Here is a 19,564-nt window from a genome sequence, read left to right on the forward strand (position 1 = left end):
TTTATTCCAAAGAAAAGTTTCATTGCACTTTTACCTTGTTCTACAATAAAAAATACAAAATCTTCAAACACTAATAAACTTTGTTCAACTACATTCTGGACAATGTAAGGAGCATCTTTGCAAAACTTATTCATAACGGTGGTCTGTTGTACATGTAAATAAACACTTTATTGAACACACACTATCTTATCCAATTATCATATCTTCATAGATACACAATTACTTCACAGCACCAACCAACAAAAAAAAAACTTTGGGAGAGGAAAAAAAAAATATACCCTCTAGCATTCATTCCCAACTTTGAGACAGCGAAAGATGAAATTGCAAAAAACCAGTATTGCAATAAAATGTAAAATGGCAATTTTCAGCTCTTCAGATCATTAGTCAGGTAAGAAATAAATTATTTCAAATGAAGCCCTGAATGTAAATCAAGCACGACTCCAAATAACAAAGACTCACAGATAAAATTAAAATAGTATGTCATACATATATATATATACACACACAATGAAAAATATCAAACACAGATTAATTTCAGTAACTCCTGATTTTTGAGAACTGATGACAAACTCATTACTTCATGAACAAAAACAAATAGCATTTATTAACAAAATTATTTTCAGTTCCTTAACTAAATAATGTGGATGATAAAACACATGTTTAAGGCTCAGATTAAAGTATTGTCTGTTTTCCCTTCACAACCCATCATTTTGAACAAGTGATATAGGTGGGTAGTAAAAAATGTTCATGTTATCAAATACAATGTAACAAAATTACTTCAACAAGTATTGGCACATTAGAATTAAGATAATGATTGAGAATCAAGAGTCATCCAGAACAAATTTTTTAAAATATATATTTTGTACTTGATGGATTTTTTAAAATTTTGATTTGCAATATAATGCAAAATATTTTTTTTTTCAGGACCAGTGAATAAAGGGGAAATAACAAAACTTTTAATTTAGGCCTTATGTTAACATACTTTTACAACAATCTTTTCCACAGACAAAGCACTGATGGAAAATTTAATATTCCATCTAACATGAGCATGCTTTCTTTCAAATGATCTTTTCTGCATGTAAAGAAATATGTGTTATCATTAATAGTGATATGTCCATAGGACAAACATCCTATGACAATCTAAAGAAAGCATCACTTTAATGCATCAATTGTTACATTTAATATTTTAATGTTGACAACCTGATATAGTTTGATTATGAACACACACAAAACATAAGTACATTAAATGTTAAAATTATTTTTTTTTTTTTGTAATAAAATAAAAAAATATATATCCTATGGTATCATTTTGCAAAAAAAAAAAAAAAAAAAAAATGATGAAAATTAAAATACAAAACTACCAATCTTTGATTCCAGCACTACATGTAATTCATTGAAGAAACAAAATGTGTTTATGAAGCACTTGTACCTTTTAATATTGCTACATACAACAGTACCCTTTAACATCTAATGTTAATGCACTACCTTCAGGATACCGATCATTTATAAACATAGTATCCTCGGCGAGCAGCACTGACAACTGGACATTTTGGAAGCCAGATAGACACACGCCAATAACTAGACATCTCACATTGGTCAAAAAGATAGTGGTTACATGACATCTGATGCAGCACAAGTTAAGCTCATAAAGTCATCATTACAAGAATCAATTTGATGGGAATATGTGTAAAACAAATACAAGTTTTTCTTCAATATCTGTAAAGCTGCCTATAAATTCTTAGAAATAAGAAAAACTGATATATGATGCAAATTACTGTAAAAAGTGGTTATTTGCGCTGGGGGTTATGAACGTGTTTTCCCACGTAGAGCATTACGCGGGGGGAAAAGACGCAGTAACTGAATAATGTATAGTATATGAAATATTTATAACTATGTAAATGGGGGAAATTTACGTGCTTATTATGTGACCACGTAATCAGTGTAAATTACTCCCACTTTTACAGTAGTTTAAATCTAAGACGGTAAAAGATCTACCTTACTATGTATGCAAGAGATGAGAATGCATATGCATTTAAAAATAGAATTAGAAGAAAACTTTTGAAACAAGCAGAATTTTATCATGTTAAGAGTTTGATATGTACATGTACGTATATACGGTAAGTACACTGTACATGCAAATGTATGTAAAAATCACTTTTAAAATATTTATACCCAAAAGAATGTTATGTTACAAAGCCAACATTAATTTATTGGAGTTCAGGTTGTAAAGTCTAATTCAATTGACTAAATACTCTTGATTTTGTTTGTATACCTGGAATGTGCATTATTCAAGATCTTAAACAGGTATTGGAACTAAAACTCAAACAAAAATGAGAAAAAATGGAAGAAGTTTCTGTTTTTGAATGTGAAATTGGCTCCATCAAAACAGGTACCTCTGTGTCTGCCAAGCAAGAGATGCAAACACCGCAGTATTGACAACTTGCATTTACATGTAGAACTACAGACCTCCCATATAAAAAAACAATGCCTTACAATATCAGTTGTAAAATAATTGCCGAGATTCATTTATAAAAGGAATTGCATATCAATAGTGGGAAGAAATAAACGAAGTGCACATCAATATATCTACCTGCCATACTGATTTTAGCTGGAAGTGAAAATATTGATGAATAGTTTTAAACAGAGATATAATTGCTTTACAGAATGATTTTGACTTCTGATGTCATTTTCTTAGGATCCATGACAATCACTGATGATGGAATGGATGAGGAGCGAGTCATAGCCCTGCTGGGCACAGACAGTGTCTGCATGCTCCTCCACACTAGTTCCAATCAGATGAGGGAAGTAACTGTTGTTGTTAACTAATGGGGTGTCATAAATTCCAGAATTCTGCGAGGCAATTGTACCTGAAAAATATAAGAATACCAAATCCCAACATCTGAAATATTCAAGAAAGTTTTATACTTAAATGCATGGGCAAGCATTCATTCAAAATTTTAACTTAAAAATTACAACACACTGTATATTTAACATTGAAAAGGAAAGCATCTCAATTTGTGTTCAGACTTTATCAATTTTTTTAGTTTCACCTTTGCAACCCAAAATTTTCACATCGGGGGTGGGGGGTGGGAAGCAGCAACAAGGCACATTAAAAATGCAACATTGACTTCAGTGCATTTTATATTATTGGTACATGCATTATGCAAACATGCACCATTGCCTTGCTATCATATCCCTTTCAATTGCTTTGCGAGGGGATTTTACAATAATAAGTTCAATTCATTAAGAAAACTGATGATAACTAATATTCTAGCAACTTGCCCCCCAAAAAAAATTCTAGATAAAGTTTAATGCTTTGAATAGAAAATAATTTCCTTGAAATTCTTTAAAATCATAACATTTTCACTGGACAGACTGGGATGGACAACAAGAGGTCCGCAAGCCGTATCTGTCACCTGAGTATCAGTTAAAAGTATCACTAGCTCTAGAAGTTATGAAATCTATAATTTACTCGTTCTGAATATCTTAATAACTAAATTCTAATATTCTGCAGCTGTATAAAACAAGATTTTTTTCTTATAATGCAAATGCCCCCGAAAGTGCCCATACTTATGAAAGACTTTAAATAAAACAATGTGTTATATCAATGCCAAAAAACATTATTTTGGACCCGCCCTAGAGTAAGAACCCTGTGGTTGCAAAATTCACGATTTTGGCACATCCCTCTCTGCTTTTCATAGATATGCATTTAGTTTTTAATCAGTATCAGCAAAAGTGAAGAAGTCATCAAATGAATCACTATGATAATTTTAACCCCACCCTGGAACCAAACCCCTACCATGAAATTTACAACTTACAAAGGGGCTACTTACTCCTTCTAAATATCTATTCAGTTTCAATTAAGCACGAACTGCATTAAAGAAAAGATGTTATTTAAATGTTTTACAAATAAACACTGCTGTATATGCAAAGTTTGGCCCTGCCCTGTAGTCAGAACCTCTACCCTGGGGATCATGAAATTAAAAAAAATTGGTAGAGGTTTTCCTGCTCTACTTTGCATGTACATGTACTTTTCCTTACAAATGTATGGTTGTAAAGAAGAATTTTGAAAACTGGGTCCATTTTGGCAGTTTCTACTCCACCCCTGAGACCCGAAGAGTGCAGGAGTCCCGCAATTTACAATTCATATCCCCTTGTCGTTCCTTGTATGAAGATGCTACATACCAAATTTGAAAAGAACTGGAAGGGCAGTTATCAAGTTAATAATTTTCAACTGTTAATGCACGATAAACAATGGACGACGACAGACAAAGACCAATAGTGACTCAGGTGACATAAAAATGGAAAACATTTTCATATTTAAGATACTTACTTATAATTAAATTTTTATGTTGATGAAATCTAACATAGTAACAAATTTCATTTTTCATTCCCTGCGAATTTAGTGGCTTTATTTTACATAATATATATTTGAATTAACTGCAGAATGGATGTCCATTGCATGCAGATTATCATCAATTGTTCTACATTACATTCATGTACACAATGACATACAGTGTATGTGGCCCTTTCACAACAATCTTACTTACTTAAATAAAATGAGAATGCAAGCCCATACATTTGACAGGTACATTAGCATAAGAGTGGCCCGAAATCTTGGAGCAGATGAATCCATTGTTGTTTTCTTTTATATGCGTATATTGGGGATTTTGAGCAGGGGACATTTCACAATTGTTTATATTCCACAATGAATCTAGAAGAGAAGCAACATAACATAGCAATGTAAAAATAAAAAATGTACATACAACTTTATAACAAGGTCTGTACATGCAGTGAAATATACCAAAATCTGTTATCCTTTTCTTGCAGTTTACATGTACATGGTCAATATTTCCCTTTTTTAAAATTATAATTATAGAACATTTGTACATGTAAACTAAAATAATTTACACATATTATAAAATATAAATTTATCATATTTCTCATCATCTCTTTTTCTTCCTCTTTTTGGTGATATTTAGGCACCATGTGTACATAAATGCGTTATTTTTTCAACCGCTGTTAAAGAAAGATATAAAACCTACTGATAATTGTATGTTATAAAAACAAAATGTTGATTATTTCTTGGATATGTGTAAAACTTGAAAACGTAACAAAGAAAATGCAAAATTGGTGAGTGCATGCAAATTCAGAGAGGGCCCACAAAGTGACGAATTATACAATGTAATAACTTTGCAAAGCATCCCTTAACATTTATCACATTTTTTCAGCTGAATTTGCAAAAAAAAGCAGTTGTGTAAAGGTAATCTATTTCTACAATTAAAGTGAAAGGCCTCAAACAAGGCAGTAACAAGTTCCCAAATTAACAGCATTTCAAGCAAATGACCAGCCAAAATGCAACACGTTGTACATAAAACAGATACAGTTAGTTGTCTTTCCTTTTTTTTTAATCCCAAAGCTTTTAGCCTTCCTTTTTTTTTTTTTGCCAACTTACTTCACATAACAATAGTTGGACCAAATATCAGCTTGGAGATATCACATCATAATAAAAAAAAAAACAACTTTGAAACTCCAACAGGATACTTTACAATGCTATAATTTATACAGTACAGCCAAGAAAATTATAATTAGGTATCGAAAGCTCTCCAACAACCTCAGGTTGGCAAACAATGCATTAACTAACCTTCTATGTGTTAACTAGGACACAATTCTATATAAATACTTGGAAATCGGACTTGGACACCAGATGAGCACTGTCCTCGCATTTGAGAGGTTCAGTAGACAGCGCCAATATGGCTTGATAGGAGACGATCACATTATTTATGTCTGTATCTAGCTCATTTTGAGCTTGTACTGAAAACAAAATGCAAAGAGCAAAAATATCTAAAGATATTTTCTCAACAATGTTTTCTATGAAAATCTTATGGACTGTAATAATGTTGATATTAATGTTACATACATATTACAGAGTATAATGGTCAATTCACTGTACATGTACCTTTCACCTCGTTATGTATGGTGTGCTTAAATAATCTACAAATTCACTTCTGATGATGACCACCCTATTAAGGTCGAAACTGGTCAGCCAACTAAAATTAACACTGCATTCTCATGATGTGTTGGTGATCTGTTTTATTTCTTCAAATTTACTTGAATTCAAGATCTAGTAACTGAATTCCGATGGTTTTCTTTATGCTCCATTGTGAAATCAAAATTACTTTATCTCTTATTTTATTGCAATAATTGAAAAGAACATTGAAGCATTAGTTCTATATTGGGTGAAAGTGAGCCAGATAAATTTATCTTTAAAAAGAGAGAGTTCATTGAATTTGCACATTCTTCTTCCATTTTACAAAGAAAAAACTATCGAACGTATTCATGGTTTTCTTAATCAGCATTGATGAATAAAGGCATAAATTTAAAAACTCTATTTGATGGTGTTTTTCTTAGAATTAAAGTTCTGAAACACCCTAAATAAAAAAAAAAATCCTAAAAACCTATGATAAATGGCGATTAACCTAAATGGTACATGTACATCTTGATGTGTACTCTAATACAAATAGTATGTATTATATGTTGTAAGAATGTTTGTACTTTTCCATAGCTCATCTTTTACATGTATGTGAAACTGTGTTTTGTCAGTCACATAGACTGGTTGTTAATAACATTAACTAATTTTCAACCATGTAAATTTCCACCAACACACAGGAAATACCAGTAACTCACATATATGCATGCACTAAAATTACTGCATATCATGTATTTTGACATACTACAGGGTATATAAATCAGTATATCTGGATGTAATCAATGATAATACAATACACCAATTTGGTTTTCTGAGAGGTTTTTTTAAACCTTAAATATGACAGCTAAATATTGTTTGAAATCAAGTGATTGTTTTGTAATACAATAGCAAAAGAGTAGGCACGGTACACCATATCCATAATCTCTACAGTACACCAATACTAACCCCCTTTCCTCATTCGCTTGAAAGACTCTTCATCACAGTATTCATCCCGCCCTCTCTTCACTCCAATCATTGGACTGTCCCCAGACATGTCCATACCATCATCAACAGGACTGGCTCCATCTGATGAATGACCATTTAGGCATGGCATGCCTGACATGTCATGTTCCATCTGAGATTGCAGTAAGTGTGATGGTTGCATAGTAACACACTGGTTCCTATCCAGCTGCCCCTGTAGTTTGCCTGCATTCTCAATGTACTGTGCACATTCCAGATGACCATTCTCTGCTGCAGATTGACTAGGCGTACAGTGACTATGATTGAGCAAACTGAAAGCAAAAGTAGTTGATGACTGACTAGAAACAAACAAGCAAACGTTCTAAGAGCATTGCATAAGCAATAAATATCCCCTCACCTGGTGCCCCCATTCATTGACAGATTTATTTCAAGAGAATATACATTTAATGTTGTTTGACCTTGAACTGTGACCTAAAATACTGGTACCAAGCCAACATGTTTACCAGTAACAAATTAGTTTTGTTTCGTTACTCATACAGTTCACACATGTAGTTTTTATCAGGGAGGAAATAGTCCTATTCAGAACTCTGCAATTTTTTATTTCAATGACTATGTAATATATCCTAAATGTTATATGGTATTATACCGTAAATTTGGGTTTGATTATTATGATTATGAAAACAATCAATAAAATTCGGAACTCCGTTTCGAGTATTGGAAACTTATCTTAGGATTTTTTTCACTATGGAAATTAAAAACATACAGATTTGTTTTCATTTTCAGATTAATGTATGTAGATAATTTATGTATGCAGATAATTTATGTATGTAACATAACTTCATATACTAATTTTAATATATTGTATCTGTATAATACTGCTGTCTGTATACACTGTACATGCATGTTTTATGGCATGCTATCCTGTATAGACCGCTGCGATGGTCTAGAGGTAGAGCGTTTGCCCCACATGCGGAAGGTCTGGGTTCGAATCGTGGCCGTGACACACAAGTTGTTAAAACAGGTAGTGACAGTTCATTTGCCAAATGCTTGGCATCAGGTATGAATGCCACGGGTCCTTGGAAATGACCTTAACAATGGATGTCCTGTGTCATAGTAGGTGTGGCATACTAAAGAACCCTCACTGCTAAATGGCCGTAAGCGCCAAGCATAGGCCTAAATTTGAAGCCTGTCACTCATCTTGGTGACGTCTCCATATGATTGAAAAATTCTCGAGAGGGATATTAAACAATATACAATCAATTAACAATCCTGTGAAAATAAAGGGCATTAGGGCTGCAACGGGTACCCGAAATAACCGAAAACCGCGGGTCATGTAGTTCGGGTCGGGTTCGGTTCCATTTTTCTGTATTTCGGTTCAGGTTTGGTTTTTAAAATAGAATCATTATTAGAAATACGTTGAAATGAAATGTAGTCAAAATCCTCAAAGGTGGCGGTATTTTGATCAATTGTTAAATTATGACATTGTGGACAAAACTGTAAATAATGACAGCATTTAAAATACGCCTCAGAATCAACATCGTCAATGACAAAACATTGAAAGCATGGATGGAAACGAGTAGAAGTGACAATGCTGTTTCTAGTACCATGGATGTCGAGTCTAAACCTCAGTCCATGTCTCCGAGTAATTATTGTGACAAAGTACAATAAAGGTTTTTGATTTTAACTGTATATTAGATTTTAAAAATAGTTATATAGACCTGAACCCGAAATAAAAAATTTAGAACTGACCCGACCCGAAATTTTTTGGAACCGTGACAGCCCTAAAGGGCATTATTATTATTATCATAGATATGCACAGATCCTAGAAGTACAGTGAAACTTCTCTAAACCGGCTGGCTCTCGGACCGGAAAAAATGGCCGGTTTAGAGGGATGGCCGGTATACCGAGAATTTAGCAATTATAGATGTTTTATCTCAATATTCACAAAGTAGGTACTGTTCACTTTGATCTGGTGATCTATGATCAATTATCGGTGGAGATTAAATTAGTTCGCTTGTACCTACATATTCTCGCTGAAATCACCTAATTTTAAACTGAAAATCTATAGCAGGATACATAAAGAAAACACAGAGGCCTATCATTGGAATTCCTCTTACCTATAAAAACTGTTTACATTTATCGCTCATGTTATTAACAACTTTGTTTTGACGTTTTTAAAAAGTACAGTAGTAAATATGAAATTGTAATTTGAGTATTTCTTTGGAATTTTAAGTTTATGGGAACCAAGAAAATTATTCTATCTTTAAATAATTATCATTAACAGTCATGGGTTTGTTCTTTATTAACTATTGCTTATATCTTAATGTTTATGCTTGCATAAACAAAGTTTGTGTCAGCACACAGCCCCGGAACTTACAATTCCACCGTCCCGGTTTTACATAAATTCTGTCTCCTGAACATAGGATAGTATGGTGAAACAATATGGCGTTTGATACTGTATTCATTTAATATGTTCCTAACTGTTATTTACATTTTGTACATAATTTGGAAGGGTCACCTGGGTTAGCTAAGTGTCAATTAACACCCTTGACAGCACAGGTAAACAATAGAAATTAAAGAGGCCACTAGTGTTTTTCACACCTCCAGTTGATAATTTTCCACCTGGCTGGTTGGTCAGTCAATTTGCACACCTGGACAATCTTGATCAACCCATGGCCAAAATTTTATTCTCTTCAAAACCTGGCCTGTATGTTAAGGGTAAATTACACATGTTTGTTAACAAATGCACTTTAAAAAAGTGACCGATGTCCGGTTTTCAGGGGTGGCCGGTTTTGTAAGACTTTCATTGTAAGGAAATGTTAAGATTTATGCCGGGACTTTGAAAATCGGCCGATATTCAGGGAGAACCGGTTTTCTGAGGGGCCGGTTTGGAGAAGTTTCACTGTACTGGGAAAATAACATTTGGTAAGCTAATAAGACAGTCACATGGTCAGCACTCGGCTAATTTCAGAAAGAAAGGGTAAAAAAAGACAGGCTGTATATTGAAACTTTCATTTTCATTTATATCACTACAATCTTATTTTTTGAACGCAAATTTTGTAAAGTTTCTTGTTTCATTTTATTCATAAAATACTGTATCTGTACAAAAACCTAACATAAAAATCGGTAACTCCATAATAATACTTGTGCTAATATGATTTCAACGCCATACAATGCCATCTTTCCATGTAAACATGTAACATTGATTTGACCTTATGGCTTTGACCTTAGAGTTGGACATACTTTTTAAATACCGGGCCTATTCAATATCTCCTTATATGTCTTAAGCAATAAAAAGATTAATAAGTTCATCAAATGATGGGAATATTGTATTAAAATCAACATAATACATTTTAATTTACTCAATTATCACAGAAATTGTATGTGCTGTCACCTATGTGACCTTTTAAAGATGTCAGACATACACTGTCCATAAACAGAAGTATATGTCAACACCAGAAAAAAACACATTTTTGTTAAACAGCGTAATAAAAATACATACAAGTGGGTTAAAATGACAAAATTTTACCTCAAACAGTTTTTAAAACTGCTACTTTATAAAGTTTTTAACATATATCAAATAATCAATTAATTGTGAATATCATGGTAATCATTGTACACAATCTAAGAGAAAATACCAGCATAGGAGTTATTGCCCTTAGCAACATATTTAAAAATATATATAAACTTTTTCAGTATTACATAATTCCCCAAATCTTCCATTTACCTAATGAATAATATTCCTACTGAAGATATATTTTTAGAATGCACTCAGTTCAAATGAAGATTTTGCAAAAACCTATGATGTCACATGTGGGTGGAGCTACTTTAAAACAATTCACATTGATTCAGAGTTTCATACCTTAAACTTGCTCCCTGGGATACCAGCAAACTGACGCACTCCATATTTCCCTTCTTTGCAGCTTTGTGTATTGGAGTGTCTCCTAGGTAATCCTGTAGATATTTAAAAAATTGTCAGGGTTGTACAAGGCACAAATTGCTCATTTTCATGATAAAATGTATGCAAGTCTATCAACTGTTTTAATTACACAATAAAAATGATTATCCACTAACCAGTTACCATTAGTACATGAGCTGATTTCAAAAAATGACTTTATATCAATCATATCTGACTTAAAAAGTGTCTTTTTTATATATCAAATTCATATCAATACTATCAGTACAATCATAAAGTATGCAAAATAACAATAAATGGTACAAAGGCATAACGTGATGGTACAATATACATACACTCCACAGAAGTTCTAATTAGTCACCCTACTATTTGCAATAATTCATACAGAATTCCATAAAAACTGACTTGGATAAAACACCTAAGGAGAGATAGACCACAATCACTGGTGACAATTGATGGAACATAAAAAACTAATCACCAAATATTTGACATGTGCTCTGTATATCACCAGTATTGACTTGCATAACATTTATTAACAAAGACATGCTGTTAGATAAAACAAGAGGTACTGTGAGCAATGCTCACTAAGAATACCCCCCCGCTTACCCCAATCTCCCAAAGGGTGTTGGTAATAGGTAAAACTTCAGTATTATGATCCAAAAGGTATCTAGGAACACAGCATCTCCATGCGATGAAAAAAGCCATTAAAGAATTAAAATGGAAACCATATTGCTACTTCGATGTCCAGTGCGCGTGACCTTTGACCCCAAAATCAATAGGGAACATCTCCATCCCATGGGTAGTCCATATGTACGATATGGTGACTGTAGGTGGAAAGGATAACGCTTTAGAGCCCGGAAACCATATTGCTACTTCAATGTCCAGTGCGCTTGACCTTTGACCTTTTGACCCCAAAATCAATAGGGAACATCTTCATCCCATGGGTAGTCCATATGTATGATATGGTGACTGTAGGTGGAAAGGATAACGCTTTAGAGCCTGGAAACCATATTGCTACTTCAATGTCCAGTGCGCTTGACCTTTGACCTTTTGACGCCAAAATCAATAGGGAACATCTTCATCCCATGGGTAGTCCATATGTATGATATGGTGACTGTAGGTGGAAAGGATAACATTTTAGAGCCCGGAAACCATATTGCTACTTCGATGTCCAGTGCGCTTGACCTTTGACCCCAAAATCAATAGGGAACATCTTCATCCCATGGGTAGTCCATATATATGATATGGTGACGGTAGGTGGAAAGGATAATGCTTTAGAGCCCGGAAACCATTGCGTCTACAGACGGACGGACAACCCAATTCCAGTATACCCCCCCCCCCCCCCCACAACTTGTTGCGGGGGGTATAACAACTAAATTGCATAGTCACACTGACCATGGAGGAATGAGATCGATCTGGTTCCATATTGTTAACTGGTACATCTCTATGACAAATTGTACTCACAATCTTCAAATTTAATATCGAAACATCAATTCACCTGGAAGCGACTTGATTTTAGGGCTGAAACAATTCACCGAAATATCGATACTGTTCAATATAAACGCTCAATTCAATATTTGATTCATTGCCTCAATTTTCGGTTCAATACATTTATTACAAACAGGTTCAGTAAAATACATCAGTCCTGGCCAGTACATATTATTTCTACCTGCATGAGGGACAAAATAGCGTCAAATAATGTTCAAACTGTTGTTTTCCTTGAGGTTGACAAAAATAAAAATAAACTATATCAGTTTAAACTACAGTGAACAGGTATCTAACCGTTTGGCAGTTTTGCTTTTCAAATTATGATTTTGAATCTTGATAATTAATTTTTTCTTCAATGTTATTATTGGCTTCTTCTGTAAATTGCATTGTATTAAAAGTATTGAACTGTGGCATAAGTATTGCAATATGTATCGTATCGTGAAGGGGGCATATCGTTTCAGCCCTACTTGATTTATAATTTATGAAACTGTTTTCAATAAAATTTACACACTGATTCTAAACATAACCAAGTAACTTTCAGTCACTACTGACTACACAGAACTAACGTGTACAGTGTACACAGCATTAAGAAACAATCTAGATGGGAAATTATCACAGGAGGTCCAAACATTGAAAGTGAACGAAATTTAAGGGATTCATAAACAAAGTGTCATCCTAAAACATCATGAAGGAAAAGCAACTAAGGTTCAAGCAACCTTAAAAGGATTATCAGCAGTGTGAACACTTTACAGAGGCTGTTGTGGCATGACAGTTCTTTGTTACAAATGACCTCAATGTCATTTTATAGCCAGCAGAATCACCTAAATGGGATGTGCTGGAACACATTTAAGATTAACAGAAAAAGGTGCAAAGTGCTCCAGACACAAGAATACCTTCATAGGTCTATAAAAACTACAGTGATATGAAAAATTGGCATTCTGGTGCTCATTCTTTAGTAGAAGCTGTTTAGCGGTTGTCAATGCCAATGGCTCACACACCGTACCAGCAGGATTTTTTTTATTTTGAGCACTCTTCTCAAGTTCTGGTTATTGGCTTGTCAGTCACATAAACAATGAAATAAAACACAGAAATGCAATGACTAGTAACAAAAACCTTTTTCAGTATTTTAAGAATATGGAAAAAAATATTTGGGTGACCACTTAGAACTTTTGAATGTGTTTAAATTGTATTGTGATGAACTCTCCAATCAAGTTCTTTGGAATAGCTTTGGAACAGAGTACAATACCTGGCGATTTAGATTAGCACCTGACTGGATCAGCCACTGAGTGCAGTGTGGGTGACCGGTACAAGACGCCATATGCAGAGGAGATTGCTGGAACTTTGAGGATGGATTGTCAGACCCATATTGTGATAGACTAGAGAGTTTCCTCAGACAAGCAAGCTAAGGGGAAGAAAGAAAACAATGGTCATTAAGCACTTCAAGATTTTTTTTACCTGTCGATTAATGAGGGCATGGTTTTGTAATAACCAGGACAAGCAGTGTCCCTTTCCTCCATCAGCTGCTACATGGACTGGAGTAATGTTGGTACGTTCAGTTGGGACATCACTGCATGCCCCCATCTGTGTTAGTTTGTTCAGACAGGTGAGCTAAATAAAAAGAATATGCCGACAGGTTTTCAAATTCCTGCCTTGTAAATGTGCAAAGTACATGTGTAGTAAAAAAATCTGTACACAAAAAGGAATGCATTTTCTATGCAATAAAATATTGCATTGAACACATGTATAAAAAAACCTACACAATAATATTTATATTAAAAACACTGTCATTAATCGGGAATAGAATGCTATGTGTGTCAGTCATGCCAGGGTTATCAATGAAAGTAAACGTGCAATATGACATAATCATTCTCAATACAAAGCAAAATTTACATCACAAATTTTACTTTCACTTTAATAAGATAATATCATTATTATTTATTAACATGATCATTAAATTAAAACAGTAAATTTATATATTACCTCTTTTGGGCAAACTCTTTTGAGATACAAACCATGGTAAGGCAGTTGTGTGGGTAATATTTCGTTTTAGATTTCTGGTTAATTTGCAAATTTACATTACACCTTATTTCTGGAATTACCTTTAATTTCAAAGTATCTATAATTTGATTATGTGAAAGTAATTGTTTATTTTTCGTTTAGGCTGAATAACTATTATCTACATTATAATATCAGGTTCTTTTGCTCTGAATTTTTTTAATTGAGTAATTAAATTTGGTGAGGCAAACTTTTTTGCCGATTTGTCAATGTGTCAAAATTTTGGGCGGAGCTGTACTATGTACGGTCCGCGTCCGGATACTAGATCTACACAACACAGTAACAATATGGTAAACATGAATTTAAAGTGAACAATAAAATTACCACATGACATGCTTCATTTTCATTACCTTTCCAAAATTTGCTGCCCAGTGTAACGGAGACCAACCATAAAAACTGTCTTCTTCGTAGAACTCGGCATTTCCGCTTGCTAACAAAGCCGATAGTTTTTCCAAGTCGCCATTGCGGCATGCTTGATGTAAAGGAAAATGTCGCAGGAACAGCTCCTCTGTGGTCATAGACCATGTAACTCCTTCGCTTTGATGCTCCATAAGTACGAATCAAAAGTGCATATGGCTGCCTTTCAACAATTTATACGATTAACTTAAAAACACAGCGATCTCACCGGCGCCGGTACAGCATGTTTTGTTGTCTGTTCCAGTGTTTATCGTTACATCCGGGTTATCATCGCAAAACAGTGCGCGCCAATCAACACATAAAACTAAATATAGAATCGCGTCAGGAACTTTTCGGATACGGAAATAGCCGAGTAATCACGATTATTAGGGGCGAGATCAAAAGATCGATGTAGTGTAGAAATCTAAATTCAAATAAAATCGATTGATAGATTGATTGTATGGCAAGCCCTTTTACTATTTATTCATAAAATAAGATATCTCTTTAAACTCTTTACACTATCTGAGAGGCATCTCTATTGGCTGTAGAGATATCTCTGTAAGTTAGAGATATATCTTACTACGCTAGGGAGATATCGCTTTAAGCAAAAGAGATATCTCTTTAAACAAAAGAGATACCTCTTATACTAAAAAAGATATCTCTTGATACAAAAGATATATCTCCTTATATTAGGGAGATATCTCTTTCAAGTCTCTTTGAGAGATATCTCTTAAAGGGAATGGTTCACGATTTTTGATAACGATATTTTTCATTTTTGATGTTAAACATTAAAAATATAACTCATTTAATGTTGACAGCCAAAATTTTTACCTTCTGAATGCAAGAATAAAAGCAGTATCTGTGTTACGTAAACAAAGACTCGAGTCGTTTTATGTAAAATATAAAGCATCTTAATTTTGCATAGTCACAAATTTTAACTTTTAAATGACACATTCTACCCCCAAAAATGCTTGAAATGTGAAAGATATGATAAACTTCGATCGATATCCATTTCTTTTGAAAATTTCGTAAACAATAGCATACCGCAATCTTTGTTTACAAAAGAATTATTAACTCTCTAAAATGAGCTTCTCTGATAATGTATAACCTTAATTTTTATGTGAAATCTTTCAAACACATTAGACAGTAGATTTTAATCATTGAAAGAGAAAAACAAAATTTTGGGGGAAATCGTGAATCAGTCCCTTTTTAAGCTAAAAAGATATCTCTCAAAGACAAAGAGATATATCTTTATCAATGTAAAAAGAGATGTCTCTTTAAGTTAGAGTTTAAATTTTCAAAAGATCGAGATATCTCTTTAACTGTTTAAACAGATTTATGATATCATAGTGACTTCTCCTTATTGCATCGCTTGTCTTTTTCCTTTTTCCACTATTAAAGTGTAATCGATGTCGGATGACAGAAATAAAATCTCCCTTTCTGTCATCAATCAATCTGAGCGTTTGACAAGAAGCAATCACCACCTTTGTTAACGTCCTAAGTTTGACGCGCCCATGGCACGAGAGGGGCTCCAACTAACGACCTTCCGGTTACGAAGCGAACGCTCTACCACTGGGCTACCGCGACCGGTTGCAGCATTTGACCCGCTGTCAACAAAGCAAACAACATCAATGTTCTACAAGTCAATTCTTTCATTATAGACTTGGACAATTGTAATTCATGGACTTATGGTTGTTTGTTTGTTTTATGTCCCGTCTAGAATTTTTCACCCATATTGAGATGTCATCAGGTGTACCTGAAGTATCAATTTACATGTATGCCTGACGCTCGGGGCGTAATACCCCCATCACACTAGGCCACGTTCGCACTACGACCATGTAAAAATTGATGATCGTAGTGCGATCAGGTACGTCGTAGTAAGGTCGTAGTAAGAACGTAGTAAGGTATTTATGGTCGTGATGGTCGTGGAGCAACTTTGAACATGCTCAAAACAAACGTAGTGCGGTCGTGGTCAAATTTGATCGTAGTGGAAGCATATAGTAAGGACGTACTAAGGTGGTATTTAAATCGGCATGGTCGTAGTAGCATCGTAATGGGATCGTGATGCAGAAGAAAGCGACTGCACTGCGATTCCACTACGCACTCTATACGACCATCCCGTTTTCACTACGTTCTCATTACGATCATCCCGTTTGCACTACGATTTCTTCACGCTTCCGCTACGATCACGACACGTCCATATTATGTTGTTGAAGACTGTAGTACGTTTCTACCAAGTTCATCCCGTCCTTAATACGTCCTCACTACGATTTCACTGCACTCAAGCCACGACCGAATCACGTTCTGTTCTCCCCCACACACTGGTATAAAAACTGAACAAAGGTTGCATATGACCATTGCTTCTTTGGAATCATGGAAAGGCCAGACCAAGAAATATTGATGGAGATGTTGATGCATATTCAGTACATGGCACTTAACAACCAAGCTGCTATATTGTTACTTAGGCGAAGGAGGAGGAGAATCGTAAGGCAGCGTAGATCTTGCTGGGTACGACCTTGGCTTTCTGTTGAAAGAAGACTTCAGTTTGGCCATTATGATCAACTGATGAATGAATTGAGGATGGAGGATCAACAGTCCTTCTTCAACTTTTTGAGGATGCCTCCAGAGATGTTTGATGAATTATTGAATAGAGTTGGACCCCGAATTCAGAAGAAGAATACCGCATTCAGAAAAGCTCTAGAACCTGGTCTAAAACTGGCTATAACCATAAGACATTGGGCATCGGGTGATCGATATTCAACCCTCCAGTATGATTTTAGAGTCGCACGCAATACCATATGCACATTTATACCTGATGTTTGCAAAGAAATTGTTCAAGAGTATAAAGACGAAGTTATATCATGTCCAACAGAACCAGAAGAATGGAGGGCTATTGCTGAGGAATTTAATCGAAGATGGAACATCCCACATGCTTGTGGCGCATTAGATGGCAAACATATTGCTGTTAGAAGTCCACCAAAAACTGAGACATTGTTTCATAATTATAAGGGTTTTTTCTCAATATTTCTTCTTGCCTTGGTTGATTCAGACTACATGTTCTTATGGGTAGATGTAGGTGGTTATGGTTCCATGTCGGATGCCCATATATTCAACGCTTCTGAATTAAAAGAATGCTTGGAAGATAGAAGTATTGGATTTCCATAACCAGATGCAATGCCTAACGATGACCAGGACATGCCTTATTTCATTTTGGGTGATGACGCTTTTGGAATTAGAACCTATTTGATGAAGCCCTATTCCATACGAGGTATGACAAAAGAACAAACCATTACTACATAATACATTGTATTTATACTGAATCTGGATCTGATTCAGCTGCTGCAAAGCGTGGCGACAGCGGCGCGGAAACGTGGTAGAACCATAGTAAGATCATGGTAGAATCGTAGTAAGATCGTGACAGAAGCGTAGGAAACTCGTGTTGCAGTCGTAGTGAGAGCGTAGTTAGAACGTGATGAACGTAGTGAGAACGTGGTGAAATCGTAACAAGACCGTAGTTTAATTGTAGTGGAGTCGTGATAAGAGTGTAGTGAGGACGCAGTAACATCGTGAAGACAGACAAAATTACAAATTCATGCTGTTTGCACTACGATCTCACCACGATCTAAAAAAAATGATAGAACTTAGTGATGTCGTGATGGTTGTGATGTAGTGTGACAGGGCCATTAGCAGTGACGGTATTTTAACGTGACAATGCTTGCTGCAACATGGGATCTCCGTTTTTTTAAGGTCATATCCGAAAGACCCACGAGTCTCACTTCTAAACGCCAAGTGTTTGTCGAAGGAACAGCCACTACATATGTTTACGGCTTAGGTTTGGCGCGATCATGGCGCGAGCAGGGCTCGAACTCGTGACCTTCTTTGTGTCAATGACATTCATACAGTTAATGGATGCTGACACTGATTTTGATGGTGGAGATGTTGCAGTAGAATTTGGTTTCTCTGAATTTATTGCTGGAATTTTTTTTTATGAAGGATTTATCGACATGATTTGTAGTGTCGCCTCGATAGTGCATCCACAACCTCATTTTTCTTTCCTGCTTACTAATTGATGTCATTTCTGTATCTTTGGAGTAAAAATCCTCCAGGTAATTGTTTATTACAGTATGGTTTGTGTAGATCGCGAAGTGCTGACTTGCTAAGTACATATGAAATGATTCTATGTCCTCGACAACAGCTAGACTCTCTTTCTTGGACACGAGGTATTTGCATTCATGTTGATAAGAGAACATCCCCCACGGACAATTAATTTTGCATTTCCAGTGGAGGCAACTTGTCCAAGAATGTAACCAATTACTGGTCCAGATGTGTAGGTGGTTAAGATAAATACTCGGTAGTTTACTATGATCTGGGTATAGTAATCATGGACAAGGGGTTGGGTTAACGCTGTTTTAAGTCTGTCAAATGCAGCTTGACAATCCTCTATCCAAGTGAATGTTAAGTCTGCAAAGTTGTGATATCAGGCGGTTAGCAATTTTAGTGTATCCTTTAACAAACTTTCTATAGTAATTGCATGGTTCTCAAAATGAACGCATTTCCTTCTGGTTTTGTAGGGGTTTGCAAATATCGGACTGCATCCGTCTTTGACACATCAACTTGAATACCGTACTTTGTTGATACTTGTCCCAGATATTTTACTTTTGGCAATGCAAAAACGCATTTGCAGGGTTTAAGTGTCAGTCTTGCTGATTAGAGAGGAGTCAATATCTGTTCTATGTGATGTAGATATTCTGGAAATGAAC

At 35.0% G+C, this 19,564-nt stretch overlaps 1 protein-coding gene across 9 annotated transcripts; it reads right to left on the minus strand.

The window, feature by feature from the left end:
• On the minus strand, nt 1-15,104 carry LOC125679114 (ankyrin repeat domain-containing protein 10-like). Of its 9 annotated transcripts, none has more exons than XM_048918070.2 (6): nt 14,759-15,097; nt 13,600-13,755; nt 10,812-10,903; nt 6,935-7,260; nt 5,684-5,814; nt 1-2,867 (listed from the first exon to the last, which is right to left on the minus strand). In XM_048918070.2, the coding sequence occupies exons 1-6, from the start codon at nt 14,957-14,959 to the stop codon at nt 2,823-2,825; spliced, it is 951 nt and encodes a 316-aa protein (XP_048774027.1). In that variant the 5' UTR covers nt 14,960-15,097; the 3' UTR covers nt 1-2,822. The 9 variants fall into 9 exon arrangements, 7 of the variants coding, with proteins under 7 accessions (XP_048774027.1, XP_048774028.1, XP_056009893.1 ...); XM_048918071.2 differs by lacking the exon at nt 13,600-13,755 and adding an exon at nt 13,809-13,961 and having other exon boundaries at nt 14,759-15,089; XM_048918076.2 differs by having other exon boundaries at nt 2,730-2,867; nt 5,645-5,814; nt 14,759-15,089.
• Nucleotides 15,105-19,564: the final 4,460 nt, after the last annotated feature.

Source organism: Ostrea edulis, chromosome 2 (genome assembly GCF_947568905.1).
Source record: "Ostrea edulis chromosome 2, xbOstEdul1.1, whole genome shotgun sequence".
NCBI lineage: Eukaryota > Metazoa > Mollusca > Bivalvia > Ostreida > Ostreidae > Ostrea > Ostrea edulis.

Bases quoted from the DNA above. Each gene is read 5' to 3' on its own strand.
- LOC125679114 (XM_048918069.2), bottom strand. From the start codon at position 14,959: ATGGAGCATCAAAGCGAAGGAGTTACATGGTCTATGACCACAGAGGAG. The intron at 7,261-10,811 runs GTATGAAACTCT...TTTTGCTTTCAG, and splicing joins TCCCAGGGAGCAAGTTTAAG to TTTGCTCAATCATAGTCACT. The intron at 2,868-6,934 runs GTTAGTATTGGT...TATATTTTTCAG, and splicing joins CAAGCGAATGAGGAAAGGGG to GTACAATTGCCTCGCAGAAT.